The following is a 16,989-nucleotide window of genomic DNA, read 5'->3' as shown; positions in this document are numbered from 1 at the left end:
TACTAACATGCTGTTTTAACATATCACATAATCAAATAACTGTAGGGTATTTCGGGGCTACTTACTGACTCCGGCTGATCGTACATCCTGCATCCTCCTTTACTTATTTTGAAAACCCTTTTTTTTAAATCATTTTGAAAATCCTTTCCTTGATTTGAGACTGGAGTTACACGCATGTTCCTCCAATTCACTCAAACCAAGGCTCTGATACCAACTTGTGACACCCAAAAATTCAAGCCAATTTAAACTTTTAAAAACAATTTAATCCATTAAGTCATTACATAGTTTGTTTTCAAAATACAGTTATCAGAGTATCCCAGTATCAAATCATAAAAGTCATAACAGCGAGAGGAGCGGTACGATCATGCCTTCGCCTTCCCGCGATCACCAGAGGTACCTGAAACAACAACTGAAACTGTAAGCCTGAAAACTTAGTGAGCTATCCCCCAAAATACCAACCACATAACCATGCCATATAAACATATAACCAAACAGCAAGCATAATGAGCCTTCAGCCTGACTGGACCGCCTCGCAGGCCTTCAGTCTATCTGGACCGCTCTCCAAGCCTTCGGCACGTCTGGACCGCCTCGCAGGGCCTTCAGCCTATCCGGACCACTCGCCGAGCCTTCGGTCTGACTATCATACCCTCTAGGGTGTTGTAGTCTATCCGGACCGCCCTGGGTATGTTGGCCTTCAACACAAAACAGGACCGCCTCAACCCAACACCCAAATCAAACAACATGTGCATATACATTCATAGGCTATCATAATAACAGACAAACCGATCTAACAGATCACATAGCATACAATGTCCTAAACTAGGACACCGACCTACCCAGTTCATATCATAGCATAATCCTGTAACTAGGATATCGACCGAACCCGATCACTAAATGTAAGCATATCACCATCCTAACTAACAGGATGCGAAACAATGCACATATTGTGACATCCCCATTTTCACGGCCAGAAAAGACCGATTTGTTTATGCTTTATTTTGAAAATCAGAGTATCTTTTAAAGAAATGTGTTGCGGAATTTGTTCCCAGAAAAACATGATAAATACGTTATCAAAGCATTTCCGAAGAAATGTATTTTATTCATTTTAAAACATTGGGATGTCATCGTCAATACAGAAACATAAGCATAAACAGAACTTACATTCATTTACACTAGTGATCTACATCTCTTTTAAATCTCTCAGTGTAAAGTAGCTTCATATCGACACCTGTGATAGAAATAAGCTGGAGTGGGTCAGGTTGGGAAACCTGGTGACTACATAGGGTTTTCAACCCACAATAATATAATTATTATGTTTAAACATCAAACAATCAACCCAATTACCCATCCCCATTATCTTCTTTACTCTTAAGGGTCTACCCTAAGATTCAGCTATTCCTCGATCATTCATTCCTAAGGAGTATCCTAAGGAATCGGCACTAAGTCTGCATAGTCGCCAGGGTTTATCTCGTTTATTAACAGTGTCATTTTCGAGAGTCCACTCGTAATACCTGTCTATGGGTTTTTAGAGTACACCAGGTGAACACATCGTTCACAACACCTACAGGTTGCGAGCCTGCTAGTGTGCCACTAGACTGTCTAGAATAGTCTGTGGTTGTCATCCATACTCTACTAGATGACAGGGTCATCGCTTGGGTCATCGTTTGGCTCATCGATTTGGCTCATCGCTTTGGCTCATCGTTTTGGCTCATCGCTTCGCACCATATTTTATCACTCATATATCATCGCTCATCGTTCATCTCATCTTTCATCGCTCATCATTTATCTCATCTTTCATCGCTCATCATTTATCTCACCACTAATCTACCCATGTTTTACCCAACACATTTTGTAGATATAAAATACATATACAGTTTAAATCATTTAAAACATGTATAAAACGTTTCATCCAGCATAGATAATAAGTATCCAGACAGTATACACACAAAGCACGTAATTTATATAAAATACTTCATATCTATGTGTAAGATGAAAGTAACTATGCACTCACCTGAAAGGTGGTGACTCGGAACTCGGACAACGCTTCGTTATCTCAAAACAATTTTCCCTTGACAAAACCTAGTATCAATACCACTAGGGTTTAGTCTAACGTTAACCGAGACTAATTAATAGTCTAGCTATTATTATTATATAAGCGTTAAACAACACTATCTAACTCATAATAATAGCCCAAACAATTATTATAAGGTCCTAATAACATTACTATATTAAAACATAAGCTATACTAAAGATAGGTTAGGCGTAGCGCACTTACAACGGGTTTTTCTCAAAAACCGGGCTTCGCCGGAGCAGCGTTCCCGAGTTGAAAGGCCCCTTTCTCGGGACTCTGGGAGCCTCGGGGCTTCCTTCGGGTGCTAGGGGGTTTACCTAGACTTTAGGGGGGGGGGGGGTTTGGGGGCTAGAGAGAGAGTCTAGAGAGAGAAAGAATGGTTTGGAAAGGTGTGAAAAATGAGGGAACCCGACACCTCTATTTATAGGCTGGAAAACAGATCTACTCGTCGAGTAGGTCCTCCTACTCTTCGAGTCCATGCCACATGTCACCTTTTGGTGGCTTGCCTTGGGGAGAAAGCCTTGGCCCATAATCAGCCATGTCACCTCTTTTGCAGCAGCACCCTGCCGACTTCTAAACCCCGTAACTTTCGCATACGAGCTCCGTTTTCGACGTTCTTTTCCTCCACGCGTAGGTAAAAAGAAGATCTACAACTTTGATTTAGACTTCATCGGCTAATTCTCGACCGATCTTAAATTTAATAGTAGGATGAGATTAGACTGTTAAATGACCACGAAGAATTCGTAACTCCTTCATACGGACTCCGTTTTCGTCTGTCTTTTTACCGTTGAGTTCCTATTAATGAGATATTCAACTCTCATTTAGGTTGCATAAGCCAAAAACCGCTCGAACTAAAATTCGAGTTTCGGGTCGTGCACTGCTATGCCAAATCTTAGAAAATTCATAACTTACTCATACGAAGTCTGATTTGGGCGTTCTTTTTATGGATGTTCTCGGTTTAACATATACTACAACTTTTGTTTAGATCTCTAAGGCTAAAAAGTCCTCTATTGTAAATTCACTATTTACGTCTCCCGGTGCCGTGCCGGTTTTGCCGAAAAACTTCGACGGGCCATAACTTCTTCGTTATAACTCGGACTTCGGCGTTCTTTATATGTACGGAACCCTTGAGACATATTCTACAACTTGGTTAAGATTATTTATTCTAAATAATCTTTTTGTCGAAAAGTCGTTTTCGACCCCTATTATCTCTAAATTGACTAGCCCGGATCTACGGGCGTTACACATATTATGTAATAATCCAAATACAAATCCATAAGGACCGGCCTTGGTGCCTTAGACCCTGTTGATATAGTGAGGATAACTCACCTTGCAACTGACGTATGAAACTATAAAGCTCAATTCCCGGATCACCCACACGAACTCCACCACCTATAGTTACCATAAAACCCTTTTTCGTAAATTTCCAAATTACCAGAATACCCTCAGAAGTCAACTGGTCAATTCTTGGTCAAAGTCAAAGTCCACAGTCAAAGTCAACAGTCCATGTTGACTCAACTCGTCGAGTGTAGTTTACCGACTCGTCGAGTCCTTCCTGAACTCGAGAAGTCGTGAAATCCTTGATTGGCTCGTCGAGTTCCCCTTTAACTCGCCAAGTTCATACGTGTCCAAGAATTGGGAGAAACCCTAGCCGACTCGCCGAGTCTTCGAACGACTCGCCGAGTTCAAGGCAATCTTCAACGGACTCGCCGAGTTTGTTCATCAACTCGACGAGTTCACGACCATCTTCATATGACTCGCCGAGTTGACTATGCAACTCGCCGAGTCCTTGCAGACCTTCATCCATGCAGACACTTTTTAAGCCATGTCAAGGTTCCAGATTACAGATCCAAGCTTCTAAGGCATGTTTATCACGTAAAGTTGCAAACTTTACACGCATGCAAAGCTCTAAAGCCTTAAAATGACAAAAACCAAACTTGCAAAGAAGTCTCACACTAGAGGGAAGGTTCATGCTTTCCCAAGCTGAAACTTTATGGACTTAGAGTCCAAGGAAGGTCCAGATCTGAAGTTACAACTTTAGATCTTAGCTTATACCCATGAAGTAAATGGTGATATCAGTGTGGTAACTTGATAATGAGGGTCACCATATAACATATCAAAATTATTCTATTAACAACAAAAAAAATTATAAAATTATCTTTGGGGATCTTTCTAGATGGGTCGTAGGTGGTATGTTCAATTTCAAAATAGAGATTAATTCAAGCGAGATAAAGTTTAGGATTTGAAGATGGAATTAACAGATGGTAGGAAGAACATATCAAGACTGAGATCTCCCAAACTTCTGTTTTCCTTCAAGTATCAACTTTTGAGATTAAAAGTCTACGAGCAATTGGACTTCTCAGGGTTCTGATGGCTAACAATCCTATCGAAATCCACAATCCCAGAGGAAGTAGATACAACGGTCGGAAAATAAATGTTTCTTGATGATGCCAAGGGAGAGAGGTAAGGGTGGGGGTGATTTGTGGGCCCTTTAATATTTATTTATTAATTAAATGTTAACATAATTAAAAAAAGAAACAATTGAAAAAGATTTCATGACCACTTCCACAATAAAACCCTCAAAAGACCAATGTTACAGATTTAAACATTTTTGAACCTCAATCGAAAAAAACACAAACCACAAGGATCATTCTTGTATGTTTATAAATGTAATTTAGTTTCAATAGTTTTTAAAAGACAAAACTTCAAAAATGGTCCCTGTAGTTTCCGAAAATCTGAAGTTTAGTCCCTAATCTTTAAAAACCTCATAGATGGTCCCTGTGGTTTCAAAACTTTTAACGAATGGTCCTTTTCGCTAACTACGTTAACTTTTGGCCGTTAAATGAAGGGCATTTTGGTCATTTCACTACTACAGGGACCATTTATGAAGTTTTGCCTTATTTAAAAAACAAAGAAAAAATATATATAATTATTTAATATAAAGGGGGACCACCCACCCACCTCTCTCTCTCTCTCTCTCTCTCTCTCTCTCTCTCTTTTACAGAGCTTTGCCAGACCTCGACAAATTGTTGATCTTTCCTAGTAACGAACATTTTGTTTCCACCAAACCCTAGATTTGTGATCCTTCGACCTACCCAACATGTTCTTCTTAAAGACCCTCTCTTCTTTCCCATTTTTACCAGTTCTCAAAGAACCCATCAAAACCTCAGACCACACCTCCGATTCACCTTCTTTACTGCAAAAAAACTTGATTTCCATGACTTTCAATCTTACAACCATACCCTTCTTTCTTCACATTCATCACTTTTCTTGAATAACCAAGACAATTCCAAGAATTATCCGACAAAATGTTCCTAAAATCAATGTATGAAACCTCTCCAGAATTTGTTCCGATCTTGAAACTAGCTGAAAGGGTATCAGAAACTATGATATCCGAAAAGCAATGGATGTTCTCTTTTATTTCTGAAACAATATTCCCGAATCTTATATCCCAAAACTTGGTGTTTCGTGAAACGTCAGATGGTCCACTGTGAGACCCAGAAGCCATGAAACTGTTTTGATTAAAACTGTTTTGATTAAAATTAAGCCCAAATTCAGGATTATATTGAATGATCAATGATAATCGGACTTGACCAAACTAAATTAATTGGTTGATTTTGGTGCTGAGAGAAGGTAATTTTGCTTAAAAACCAAAAGTTTGAGTCGATGAAATTGCATTGAATATAGAACGAAGGTTTTCAATTCGTCAGCAAGATTTGGAAAAACGAAAACCAAACAAAGTCCAGAAGTATGATATCCGAAAAGCAATCGACTTTCACACGGACACGACAATGTGATGAATCGAGCAACCCGATCGTCGGGCATCACCACCGACAAACTCTGATTCTCACTTTACGTCTTTTCCTGAAAACATTTCAAATCAAATTAATCAACTTATTTTCATCGAATAAGGATCTATTATTCGATTAACTACTGATGCTGAAAATAATGATGAGTAGTAAGGCAGTGCCGAGAGGAATGCATAAGGTGGGGCGAGATGAGTCGAAGTGATGTAGCGGCGACGGTGGTTGGTAGTAAGTCGGAGACTCCATCAAGTTGTTTACAACTTCTGCAACTGGTGGAACACTTTGATTTCGATTCAGTTCGCTGAGATTTATGGTGTTGTTGAATTGGGTTTTCTACTCCTCTCATGAGGGGTGGAAGACAACAATGGCGAAAACGAGAGAAAAATGTGAATTGTGGGTGTGTGGGGGGGGGGGGTGGAGAGAGAGAGAGAGAGAGAGAGAGAGAGAGAGAGAGAGAGGTGGGTGGGTGGGCCCCCTTTATATTAAATAACTATATATATTTTTATCCATTTTTTTTAAATAAGGCAAAACTTCATAAATGGTCCCTGTAGTAGTGAAGTGACCGAAATGCCCTTCATTTAACGGCCAAAAGCTAACGGAGTTAGCGAAAAAGACCATTTGTTAAAAGTTTTGAAACCACAGGGACCATCTGTGAGGTTTTTAAAGACTATGGACTAAACTTCAGATTTTCGGAAACCACAGGGACCATTTTTGAGGTTTTGTCTTTTTAAAATATAATATTATAAAAAAAACAAAATAAACAAATATATATTTGATACGAAGATCTTCAAAATATAGTTCTCTGACTTCTCTCTTAATTCTTTATTGTATGTTTTTTATGCAGAAGTTGAAATCTAGTCCTCCATGGAGATGGAGAAGAGGCTGAGAGAATATCTACGAGTAACCCAGCAAGATTCCGACCGAATCACCCGACTCAACATCACTCGACCTGAAGCCGTCTACTGTTTCTACACAGAGTTCAACCTTAGAGGCATACGACTCCACCGATTTCAACCCGATTCTTTGACTTGCTCTTTCACAGTTCCCCCTCACCTTACTGTAAGAACAGCAGTTGAATGTCAAACTCAATCAGTTTCATGTTCTTTTAACCTTATTGGTTGCCTTCTGAATCCAAATTGAGACGATTTTTTTCAATCTATTCTAATTATTCCCATATTTCTGGTTTTTGATAATTTTTTTTTACTTAAATCAGGATAGGAATGGAAATCTAGCTGCGGGTGCAATTGCGGGTTTAGTAGATGTGATTGGTGCGACTTTGGTGTATGAGAAGGATGTATCTTTTAATGTTTCTACGGATATGTCTATTTCTTACTTTTCTACGGCCAAATTTAATGTAGGTTCTTTACCACTTTTACCATTTATTTAACCAATCTATCTCTTGTTCCATGTGCTATTACAAACTGATTGTTCTGACTTGGAAAAAACAGAATCAGTTTTCTTGCGGCTAGTTTATCATAAGCTTATAACTTATTAGTGCAACAGCAAATCTCAATACTTAGTTTAGATCCGCCCCTTCATTGCATGCTTGGGTATATTAGCTGGCTTATGATTGATCATGGTGTAAAATGTAATACCGGTTTGATTAGTGCAGAAAATGATTAAACGGCTAAATGAATAAGATAATGAATAAGATGTTGAAGGTACATATATCTTTTAGTATTTTACCGTTTATTTTATTATCATGATGACATTATAGATGCAACTTTCTTTTGTTAATGTGCATTATTGGCAGGATGAGTTGGAGATTAGCGGAAAGCTTCTTGGTAGAAAAGGGGGATACTGCGGAACCCTTGTGGTTCTGAAAAAGAAAGCAACCACAGAGGTGATTGCCGAAGGACGACATTCACTGTTTTGTAAACCAATTAGCAAAATCTAAAATAAGATTACTCTTCTCATTATATAATTTTGAAGCAATGCATGTTTGTCCTAACGATAACAAGGTAAGAATTCACAAATGAGGTCTTCCGTTCGGTTATATTCAAATCTTGGCATCACCTTCGTTGGTCTTGGGATATTGTGATTTACTTTTTCTCATATTGGTTCTGGGACCCCTTGTTTGGTAGGACGCCCATGTGGTTCTTAAAAAGGCCGACGGTTTGCTTCAACAACCTGCTTTTGGTGTTTGATGTTTTTCTATGTTTCTCCTTTTTTAATGAATATACATCCTTGAGGAGCTGGAAGGTGTATCATATAATTTGTGTAATCATATGTAATACATTATTTATTTGTAGAAAATTTAGTTTTAAAGCTCGTCGGAAGACAAGTCTAAACAAGAAAACCCAAAATGTGTGTTGTGTCTTCGTTGAGGATACACAAAATTGTGCTAGAAAAATTCAAAAGCCAAAATCCACCGTGACAGAAAAATAAAGTTGTAGATATGGTTGTATTACAAGGGCGAATCTGACCCACCTAATTTTTTAATTTTGTTTAGCATCTATATAGGAAATTTTTTAGGATTTACCTTATGGTACCGGACAAAATAAGCAACAAATAAATAAATCAATTTGTGGAATGTTTATATTTAAATTTGCAAAGCAAATGGTTAATGTTTATCAAAACTTATCCAATATCAGAGAAGAGAAAAATATGTAGTTGTTTAATGTTATAAAAGGGAATGATGAATTGTTATAGGAAAACTTGAAAAAGCAAACACAACTCCTTCCATATTTTTAGCGGCAGAAAATAGTTGTTGTAAGTGAACTTTTTTAAAAGGAAAAAAAACCCGTTGTATAAAGTAAATTTTTTTGGGGGGTCAAATAAGGCCGGTTTTTACTAGTTTTTAAGGGGTTCGACCAGTTCGGTGGAAACTGATTTTTTTGCAAACTGTCCAGTTTTTATTGGTTCGACACGACTCGCCACAAGTATAGTTGATTCTTGTTTTTATCAGCTTCACTTAATTAGAGAATCACATGGTTTTCTATTTTCGATTCGCCACTAGTTGCATACACTACTTTTTGTCAGAGCTTCATTCATTGGCCAAGGAGATTCTTTGGACAATGGAGAAGTCGTCGGAGGGTTGCAGTTGCAGGAGCTCCACCGCCCCTTCGCCTCTCGACATCATACTCTCACATACACACATTTTTTATACAAATTCTTTGTTACTCGACATCTTACTCTCTCACACCGCCTCATTGTGAAAAGCAAACCACTCCCCCATTGGCGTAAGAAGATAGAATTAGCAAAAAAACTCCACCTCCAGCACAAAATTCATTGACAAGCACAAATGTTTGAAGACAACTAAGTGCCAAATAGCATTGGGTTGTAGTGGGTTAAAGTAGGATGATAGTTAACCATGCTACAAATAAAAACCGACAGAAGCAGTATAAGCCCATCTCCGGAGCCTTTATATACACATTCACCTTGAAAGAGGAAGACAATAAAAATCTAAGGTCTCTATGTAGACATCCAAGATAACAAGGTAAAAAGAGAGAGTAAGAGACAAGACAAAAGACAAAACTGACCGTAACCTTTAATGATGATGATATATTTCGGCCTTTTTAAAAGTTTCTTACTTTAAGGATAAAAACCACAAAAAATAAAAAATAAAAAAAATCTAACTTTTTACTGCAAGTTGAAATTGTTTTTGAACTGAAACTAAAAAAATTATGAACTATAAAGATCATTTTCGTATTTTTCCCAAAAAGTTTTCGCACTTATTCGTAAAAAAAATTTTGTGAATGAAAACAATTCTCACAATCCTCTTTAATAAGTGAAATTTTTTTTGTCACATGTTTTCTTCTCCTTCATTTTGCCACATGTGTCTTTTTGTTTTTTTTTTTTCATTTTTTCATTTTCTTATTTTTCACTTGTCATTTTTTAAGGTTTTTCATTCTTATATTAAATTTTCCAGAATTTACAGTTATATATATGGAATATTCTCATTCTATTCATGGAAGGTTATCATTTTATTAATTTGAGAATAAATTTATATAAATGTTACAAACTCACTGATTTACTTTCCTTTTTTCAATTACTTTATAAAATGTTTAATGTTAACATATTGATATTAAACTTTTTATTTTTAATAAACTCGTGTACTACACGGGTCTTACACTTAGTATGGAATAACCTATTTCGAAAGCTCATATTATTGTTAGGGGTGAGCAAAACCAAACCCGAAAACCAAAAAACCGATAAAAACGGATTAAACCGGAACCGAGAAACCGAAACCGAAGAATAAACAGACGGTTTGGATTTAGATTTTTTGAAAACCGAAAATTTTGGTTTGGGTTCGGTTTTTAGGTTTGGTAAAACTGATAGAAACCGAACCGAACCGATTATATATATTGTATATAAAGTTATATAATTTATATACAAATATATATATATATATATGTTTAGCGAAGTAATGTCAAAAGCATGTGTTGGTTCAGGTGGGTAAGGCTCTTGTTTGTTTTTCTGGAGGTTTCAAGTTCGAAACAAGTTCGAAACCTGTGGCCGATATTTCACTTCTTTTATTTTCACAGCTAGATAAACCCATCCCACATTAGTACATGATTGAAATGTAGCTACATATGCTCGCATACATAAGCATAACATATATCCTCTTCAGTATTATTAATCTATTAAAGCGAACCCGAAAACCCGATTTAGAAACCGATAAACCATAAAACCGAACCCATGGGTTTAGGGTCGGTTAGGGTTCAAATTTTTAGAAACCGATGTTCATCGGGTTCGGTTTTGGGGCAACACCAACCCATGCTCAGCCCTAATTTATTGTAGATAACATCATAACAGATTTTCAAAATATAATATTATAATAAAAAATAAAATATGTATATATACATGATACGAAGATTTAAAGTAAGGCATTGTTCTCTCTTAAATTATTGGTACTATGTTTTTGATGCAGAGGGTGAGAGTGAAACCCAGTAGGCCTCGATGGAGAAGAGGCCGAGAGAATATCTACGAGTAACCCAACAAGATTCAGAGCGAATCGCGCTACTCAACATCCCTCGACCTCAAGCCTTCTACTGTTTCTACACAGAGTTCAACCTCAGAGGCATACGGGTCGACCGATTCCAACCCGGTTCCGTGACTTGCTCTTTCACAGTTCCTCCTCGCCTTACTGTAAGAACCAAACTCGATCAGTTTCATGTTTTCGATCCCTGGTTCTTTGAACCTTATGGGTTCCAAATTGATTCGATCTTTTTCGATCTATTCAAATTATTCGCATATTTGTGGGATTTGATGAGGTTTAGTTGTGTTTTTTTTTTACTAAATCAGGATAGGAATGGAAATCTGGCAGCGGGTGCAATTGCGGGTTTAGTAGATGTGATTGGTGCGACTTTGGTGTATAACAAGGATGAAAATCTTAATGTTTCTTCGGATATGTCGATTTCTTACCTTTCTATGGCCAAGTTGAATGTAGGTTCTTTACAAGTTTCACCATTTACATTTAACCCATTAATCTCTTGTTGAGCCTTGAGGAGAGTTTCCACTTTCACCATTTACTGTTAATGTACGTTATTGGCAGGATGAGTTGGAGATTAGCGGAAAGCTTGTGGGTAGAAAAAGGGGATACCGAGGAACTCTTATCATTCTGAAAAAGAAAGCAACCGGAGAGATGATTGCGGAAGGACGGCATTCATTGTTTTGTAAACCAACTAGCAAAATCTAAAATAAGATTCCTCTCCTGATTATCTAAGAAGGTCTGAATTCACAAATAAGGTCTTCTGGTTCAGTTATATTCAAATCTCAGCATCACCTTCTTTGGTCTTTAATATTGTGATTTACAATTTCACATGTTAGTTGTGGGACCCGTAGGTGGGACATCCACAGGTGGTGCTTAAAAGGACGGGGGGGTTTGCTTCAAGAACTTGTTTTTGGTGTTTGATGTTCCTAATTTTTTGAATGAAGATGCATCCTTGAGTAGTTGGCAGGTGTATTATATAATTTGTGTAATCATATTTAATATATTACTATTTAGAACAAATTACACGAATGGTCCTTTAGCTTTACAGTTTTTCCCTGAGTTGGTCCTTACGAAACTTTTTTCCCTGAGATGGTCCTCAAGGAGCAAACCTTGCACACGAAAGGCCCCTGTGACTAACTCTGTTAACAGATTCAGTTAAGTTTTGTCCCTTTATTTTATGCACACAAATGGTCCTTCCGACTCTCTCTCTCCCTCTCTCCATGATTCATCACACACACACATAGAGATAAACTAGATGAAGATTTTGGGATGAACTAAATAACGATCTTGGGTTCAGATTCAACACAGAAGAACACCTCTCTCTCTCTCTCTTGTACGTCTCTTTCCCCCTCTTCCTGATTCAACATACGCAATGATGAACCTGGTGAAGATCTAGGTTCAAATTCAACACATATGAACCAACACACACTCTATAATCGACACCACACACAAAATCCAGAAATCGAGGGGAAAAGTCCCTCTTGTGTTCAACAACTATTCTTCAGGCTTAAGATTGAACTGCATTGCACTTGCGAAAAACTGAAAGCCATAAAAGGCCAACTGTTGCACCTGCGAATGAAGAGTAAATTAAGTACCTGATTTGTGTGTACATGAGATAGATTAATACAACTAGAAGCCATAAAAGGCCTGCTGCAAACCTGTTGTTGTTAGCAAAGAATTGGTGTCATTCATATGTGACATCTGTGAGGTCTAGAAGATCTTAAGTGGGTTATATCATTGGTGTTATTTGCAAGAAGTAACTGAATCATGAAGAGAGGGAGAATGAGACGTATAAGAGATGTACAAGAGAGAGAGAGAGAGAGAGAGAGAGAGAGAGAGGTGTCTTTGTTCTTTAATGCCTTCTATGGAGGATGGTTTGGATCCCTCCAAGCAACGATGATGATAGCTTGTAGAAACAAACACAACATAGTCCAGAGCTTATGGAAGAAATTGCTCCCTACCCACTTCCCTTTGCTTCTTGTTGCGAAGAAATTGCTCCCAATGTCTATAGGCCACTTTAATTTCTCGAAACACCTTCTCCTCCAGAAGTACTCGTTGATATCATCGTAATTCTGCAAATTCGAATGTGGTGATGTTCCGTTCTTAATGTTCGCTACCTCGGCCTTGACAGTATCGTAAATTGGTTTCAATATGCGATTCAAAAAATGGTTTTCCCCAAAAATTGCAGCGGCGGTGGTCCCTGGTTGTTGCAACGGTGGTGGTCGTTGGTTATTACAGTGGCGGAGTACTGGAATTAGATGGCAGCGGCGACTTCCTTGGCCGATTCCAACAATGGGTGTGGTCGACTGTTGAAGGAGATTAAAGGGAGGAGAAACGCTTGTGGATCTAATTTTGACTTTATCAGTCAAACATTGTTCATTTATCCATACATTAGAGAGAGAGAGAGAGATCGGGAGAGGGAAAGAGTCGTAAGGACCATTTGGGTGCATAAAATAAAGGGTATTTCGTGTGCAATGTTTGCTCCTTAAAGACCATCTCAGGGAAAAAAATTTCGTAAGGACCAGTTCAGAGAAAAACTGTAAAGCTAAAAGACCATTCGTGTAATTTGTTCTACTATTTATTTGTAAAAAAAATTAAATTAACCTCATAGGATGAACCCTTAAACTTCAATTGTAGTTGTAAAGCTCGTCGTAAGACACGTCTAATACAGGTTGTTATGTCTTCGCCAAAGATACATGTTGTCACATCTTGGAGGTACTGACGGCATCTCTTCCCAAATAACGATTCTGTCCCCCCTTAGACAAATTATAAATACACATAACATTGCAAACTCATAAAAAATGAATATGGTGAAGCCAGCTCTTTGTCAATCACAATGACTACATTAAGACAAAATCAAAAACTTCAACTATTAACTTTGGACTAATATGGGACAAAATCAATAGTTTCATGGAGTATTTCAATTTTTTTTTTCTTATTTGTTTTAATTGATTAATATGTGAAACTTAAAATAAATTCTAAATGTTAAGAGCTAGCAGCTTTATCCTCAATAAAATAACAATAAGCAAAAAATTGCATTTCTTGAAAGTTATGTAAAATCAAAGTTTATACTGTCATACTAATATCTGGCAGGTTTTCTATGAGGGTCGTCTAGTGCGAGTAAGAAAAGACCACAAATAATTGCCTCATAATGCAAACATTATATAATTAGGAACATTGAGTGCATTAAACGAAATAGTTAAAATAACTTGAAAAAATAGTGACCTTTTCCTCATTTGAAATAACAGGATGTTCGAAACCAAGAGCAAAACATTTCTATTGATAACTACGATCATCTATGTAATATCTAACATAATTTGGAAATTAAAGTTAACCAATAATTGAGAAACAAAATTAAAGAAAAAAGATGAGAACCCTGCTCTCAAAAATGGGTTTGTTATTATTTTTCCATTTCACAAAGTTGATTAGTAAAATATGGGAAAACTACAAAAAAAATCTTAAACTTTTAGAAAAAGTTTCAATAAAGTCCTAAAAGTTTTTTTAACAGAAAAGTCCTGATTATTTAACATTTTGCCCAAATTAACGAAAAAATCATTTTTTATATTTGAACAAATGACAGATTATATGATTTTTCTCAAAATAATGGTACTTTTCTGTTCAAAAAAAACTTTTAGAACTTTATTGAAACTTTTCTCAAAAGTTTGAGATTTTTCTGTAGATTTCCCGTAAAATATTACACAAATATCAAAATTTTTAACATAATAAGTATTGTAATGAGGACTTTCTTTTCTTCTAAAACTAAACAAACATAATCAGATTGGATCATTCAAATGACCGGTTTGAGGAGTAACTATCAACTCACATAATATCTCTAATTTTTTGACAAACAAAAATTACATTATAGCATTTTTTTACTAACGAATCTAGAACAAAATTTCAAATTGGCACATAGTAAGAACCATGAAAAAACGGATAAACAATTTCGTAAGAACCATGAACTCTTGAAATATTAACTAAAGGATAAAAAACATTAACAGACGAATTCATATGTGTATGGGTACCTGAAAATAGGGGTGTAAACTAGCCGAGCCCGAGCCTGACCAAGCTCGAGCTCGGCTCGTTTAATTTTGAGGAAGCTCGAGCTCGAGCTCGTCTCGTGAACAATTTAGTGGACTCTCGAGCCTAATCGAGCCTAAACGAGCATCTATGTGTGTGTGTGTCTATATATATATATATATATATATATATATATATATATATATATATATATATATATATATATATATATATATATAGGCTCGTTTAAGCTCGTTTAGGCTCGCGAGCCCATGAATTGAAGCTCAGCTCGAGCTCGTTTAATAAACGAGCCTCGTATTTAGGCTCGAGCTCGGCTCAGGCTCGTTTAATTCGATCTCGAGTCGAGCTTTTAACGAGTCGATCCCGAGTAGTTCGGCTCACTTACACCCCTACGGCTGAAAATCTAAACTCTCTACTAAACCTCCATATATAAATAAGGCTAACCAAAAGCTAAACAATTATCGATTCAACATTTTCTTAATCTACTCTAATAAATGAAGGTTTTTTTGCCACATAGCATATTCTTATTCAATTTGTCAAATGTCATTTTGTGGTTATTTTGAATTAATTTCTTTTCCACATGTCATTTTATGGGTTTTACTATTTTAATAAATTCAACATAATACTTTAATGTAATAATTACAATAAATGTAGTAATAAATGAATATCAATTTTCATTAATGGACTTACCTTCTTATTTCAAAATTTTCAAATTAAAGCACATTAGTTTATTTTGTTTATTTATTTAAATTTAAAAGATAAAAAAATCAATTTTAATAATTCATTATTTTTCTTATTTTCTTATAAATCTAAAGTTCTTAAATATTTAGACATTCATATTTAATTTTTATTAATTAACTCATGTAATACATGGGTCTTACACCTTGTTCGCTAATAAATTGTTTGCACTAAAATAACATTCCTTCAAGAAAGAAAATTTTGACTTCAAAACTTTTTTCACTTTGCCATCTTATCTAATGAGAAAGAGGTGATAACGGGTCCATAATTCTATACATGGTTACATTTCATTCTTCCATAAGCTTCATGCTATAAACACAATTCCTCAAACTATTTGTGTATGATTACCAATTACCTTTTCCCTCAGCCCCATCAGTGATCCAAAAGCACCCCCAAACAGATTACATTCAAGAGTATATTCAGGTCCTTCCAAACCACAAGCCTTTATTCATCAACAAAAGAAGACATGATCACAATTTCATGGTTTGGATCCCATTGAACTTAATTAGAAACCTCGTTTATGTCAACCACAAACTATGTTCGTCATGTTCTTTTAGTTTAACCGTAACAAAAATGACTCTATGAATTAAATACCCGTCAATAGAATATCGAGGTAAAACAAAAAAGTAAACAGAAAACCAAAATTAGGAAAACATACATATGACAATTAAAAAAAAGGGCATTGTTAGTTTCCTCATGTCAAAAAGGCCAACTGTGGTACCCGAAGATTCTGAATCAAAAACCCACTTACCCACTCATTGAATGGATTGAAAGATAGATACACAAGTTAATATCAGATATCAATCGATTGAAACACAAAAAATGCATACTTTCATCACTTTTTGGTTTAACTACTAAATAATTTCTTTATATTTCTACTACTTTCTTTCATAAACATAATAGCTTTTATTAAAATAAAAGGGATGAATTAGTTTTTCTGAAATAGAATTGTGAATGTTAGTTATGGTATGTTACAAATATTCTACTATATAGAAAATGTGAAAATGAATGATAAACAAAAAAAAGAAAGATAAAAAGAAAAGGAAATCACAAACCCCCTTGATATATATATATATATATATATATATATATATATATATATATATATATATATATATATATATATATATATATATATATATATATATATGTTACAAATATTCTACTATATAGAAAATGTGAAAATGAATGATAAACAAAAAAAAAGATAAAAAGAAAAGGAAATCACAAACCCCCTTGATATATATATATATATATATATATATATATATATATATATATATATATATATATATATATATATATATATATATATATATATATATAAACCTTACTATTTCTAAAAATAGATTTAAGACGTCTAAATATTTAAGCTTAAAGTAATATAAGTAATATCATAA

At 35.7% G+C, this 16,989-nt stretch overlaps 2 protein-coding genes and 1 long non-coding RNA gene across 5 annotated transcripts; 2 read left to right on the top strand and 1 right to left on the bottom strand.

Moving 5' to 3' along the window:
- The first annotated feature begins 6,685 nt into the window (after positions 1-6,685).
- On the top strand, positions 6,686-8,319 carry LOC145138078 (uncharacterized). Of its 2 annotated transcripts, XR_013721315.1 has the most exons (4): positions 6,686-6,936; positions 7,091-7,231; positions 7,631-7,838; positions 7,962-8,319. XR_013721315.1 is itself a non-coding variant. In XM_079072225.1 (3 exons), exons 1-3 carry the CDS (start codon positions 6,742-6,744, stop codon positions 7,772-7,774), a joined length of 480 nt encoding a protein of 159 aa, XP_078928351.1. In that variant the 5' UTR covers positions 6,686-6,741; the 3' UTR covers positions 7,775-8,319. The 2 variants fall into 2 exon arrangements, 1 of the variants encoding a protein (XP_078928351.1); XM_079072225.1 differs by having other exon boundaries at positions 7,631-8,319.
- A 2,398-nt stretch (positions 8,320-10,717) lies between these two features.
- LOC145141227 (uncharacterized) lies at positions 10,718-11,772 on the top strand. 2 transcript variants are annotated; one of them, XM_079074536.1, is made up of 4 exons: positions 10,718-10,968; positions 11,125-11,265; positions 11,375-11,549; positions 11,650-11,772. In XM_079074536.1, exons 1-3 carry the CDS (start codon positions 10,780-10,782, stop codon positions 11,516-11,518), a joined length of 474 nt encoding a protein of 157 aa, XP_078930662.1. In that variant the 5' UTR covers positions 10,718-10,779; the 3' UTR covers positions 11,519-11,549; positions 11,650-11,772. The 2 variants fall into 2 exon arrangements, with proteins under 2 accessions (XP_078930662.1, XP_078930661.1); XM_079074535.1 differs by having other exon boundaries at positions 11,375-11,772.
- A 311-nt stretch (positions 11,773-12,083) lies between these two features.
- Positions 12,084-13,188, bottom strand: LOC145141228 (uncharacterized). Its single transcript, XR_013722527.1, has 2 exons — positions 12,472-13,188; positions 12,084-12,382 (listed from the first exon to the last, which is right to left on the bottom strand). It is a non-coding gene; the product is annotated as an uncharacterized LOC145141228 (long non-coding RNA).
- Between the last annotated feature and the right edge of the window lie 3,801 nt (positions 13,189-16,989).

This window comes from Lactuca virosa, chromosome 9 (genome assembly GCF_052849685.1).
Source record: "Lactuca virosa cultivar CGN04683 chromosome 9, Lactuca_virosa_CGN04683_v6, whole genome shotgun sequence".
In the NCBI taxonomy this organism is placed as follows: domain Eukaryota; kingdom Viridiplantae; phylum Streptophyta; class Magnoliopsida; order Asterales; family Asteraceae; genus Lactuca; species Lactuca virosa.
This window is presented reverse-complemented; position numbering and strand designations above follow the sequence as displayed.